General features: G+C 62.6%; 1 protein-coding gene across 1 annotated transcript in view; it reads right to left on the minus strand.

Annotated features, from left to right (window-relative positions):
* Window positions 1-167, minus strand: part of MYMK (myomaker, myoblast fusion factor) — a 7,363-nt gene extending 7,196 nt beyond the window's left edge. Inside the window, exon 1 of the mRNA XM_009642255.2 lies at window positions 33-167. Coding sequence (XP_009640550.1) covers window positions 33-167 — 135 coding nt within the window. The remainder of the gene's footprint in view (window positions 1-32) is intronic.
* Between the last annotated feature and the right edge of the window lie 288 nt (window positions 168-455).

A 455-nucleotide genomic window follows, 5' to 3' on the forward strand; every position in this document is an offset into this window, starting at 1 on the left:
CACACGGGGTGGGGGGGATGGGGACATCTTACCGCCACGAAGAACATGGTGAAGAAGTAGACCATGGCTTCCATGTGGAAGCGCCGCTTGGCTGCGATGCTGATGGTGGGGAGGAAGACCAAGGTGCTGATGGTGGGTAGAAGGAGCTTGGCCACCAGCGAACCCATGGGTGCCTCGTGGGCCAGCGGCTCCCAGGGACGGGGTCTCTGCGAGCTGGACGGAGATGGCGGAGAAAACAGCCGTGGAGAGTGTGCTTTAAAATTTAAATGCCCTGCGTGGCCGGGTGGGCTGCGGGCAGGGAACAGCTGCCGCCGCCGCCCCCTGTGCTCCTGTCTCTCCCCAACAGCGAAATTCTTGACGCAGCCGGCGGCTCCCAGCAGCAGATGCTCTGTGCCCCTGATATCGCCCCGGGTGTTTCTGAAGGAGCGAAGGGGAATGTCGTCCTCGCACGCCTT

The sequence above is a fragment of the Egretta garzetta genome, unplaced genomic scaffold (assembly GCF_000687185.1).
Source record: "Egretta garzetta isolate BGI_Z169 unplaced genomic scaffold, ASM68718v1 scaffold417, whole genome shotgun sequence".
NCBI lineage: Eukaryota > Metazoa > Chordata > Aves > Pelecaniformes > Ardeidae > Egretta > Egretta garzetta.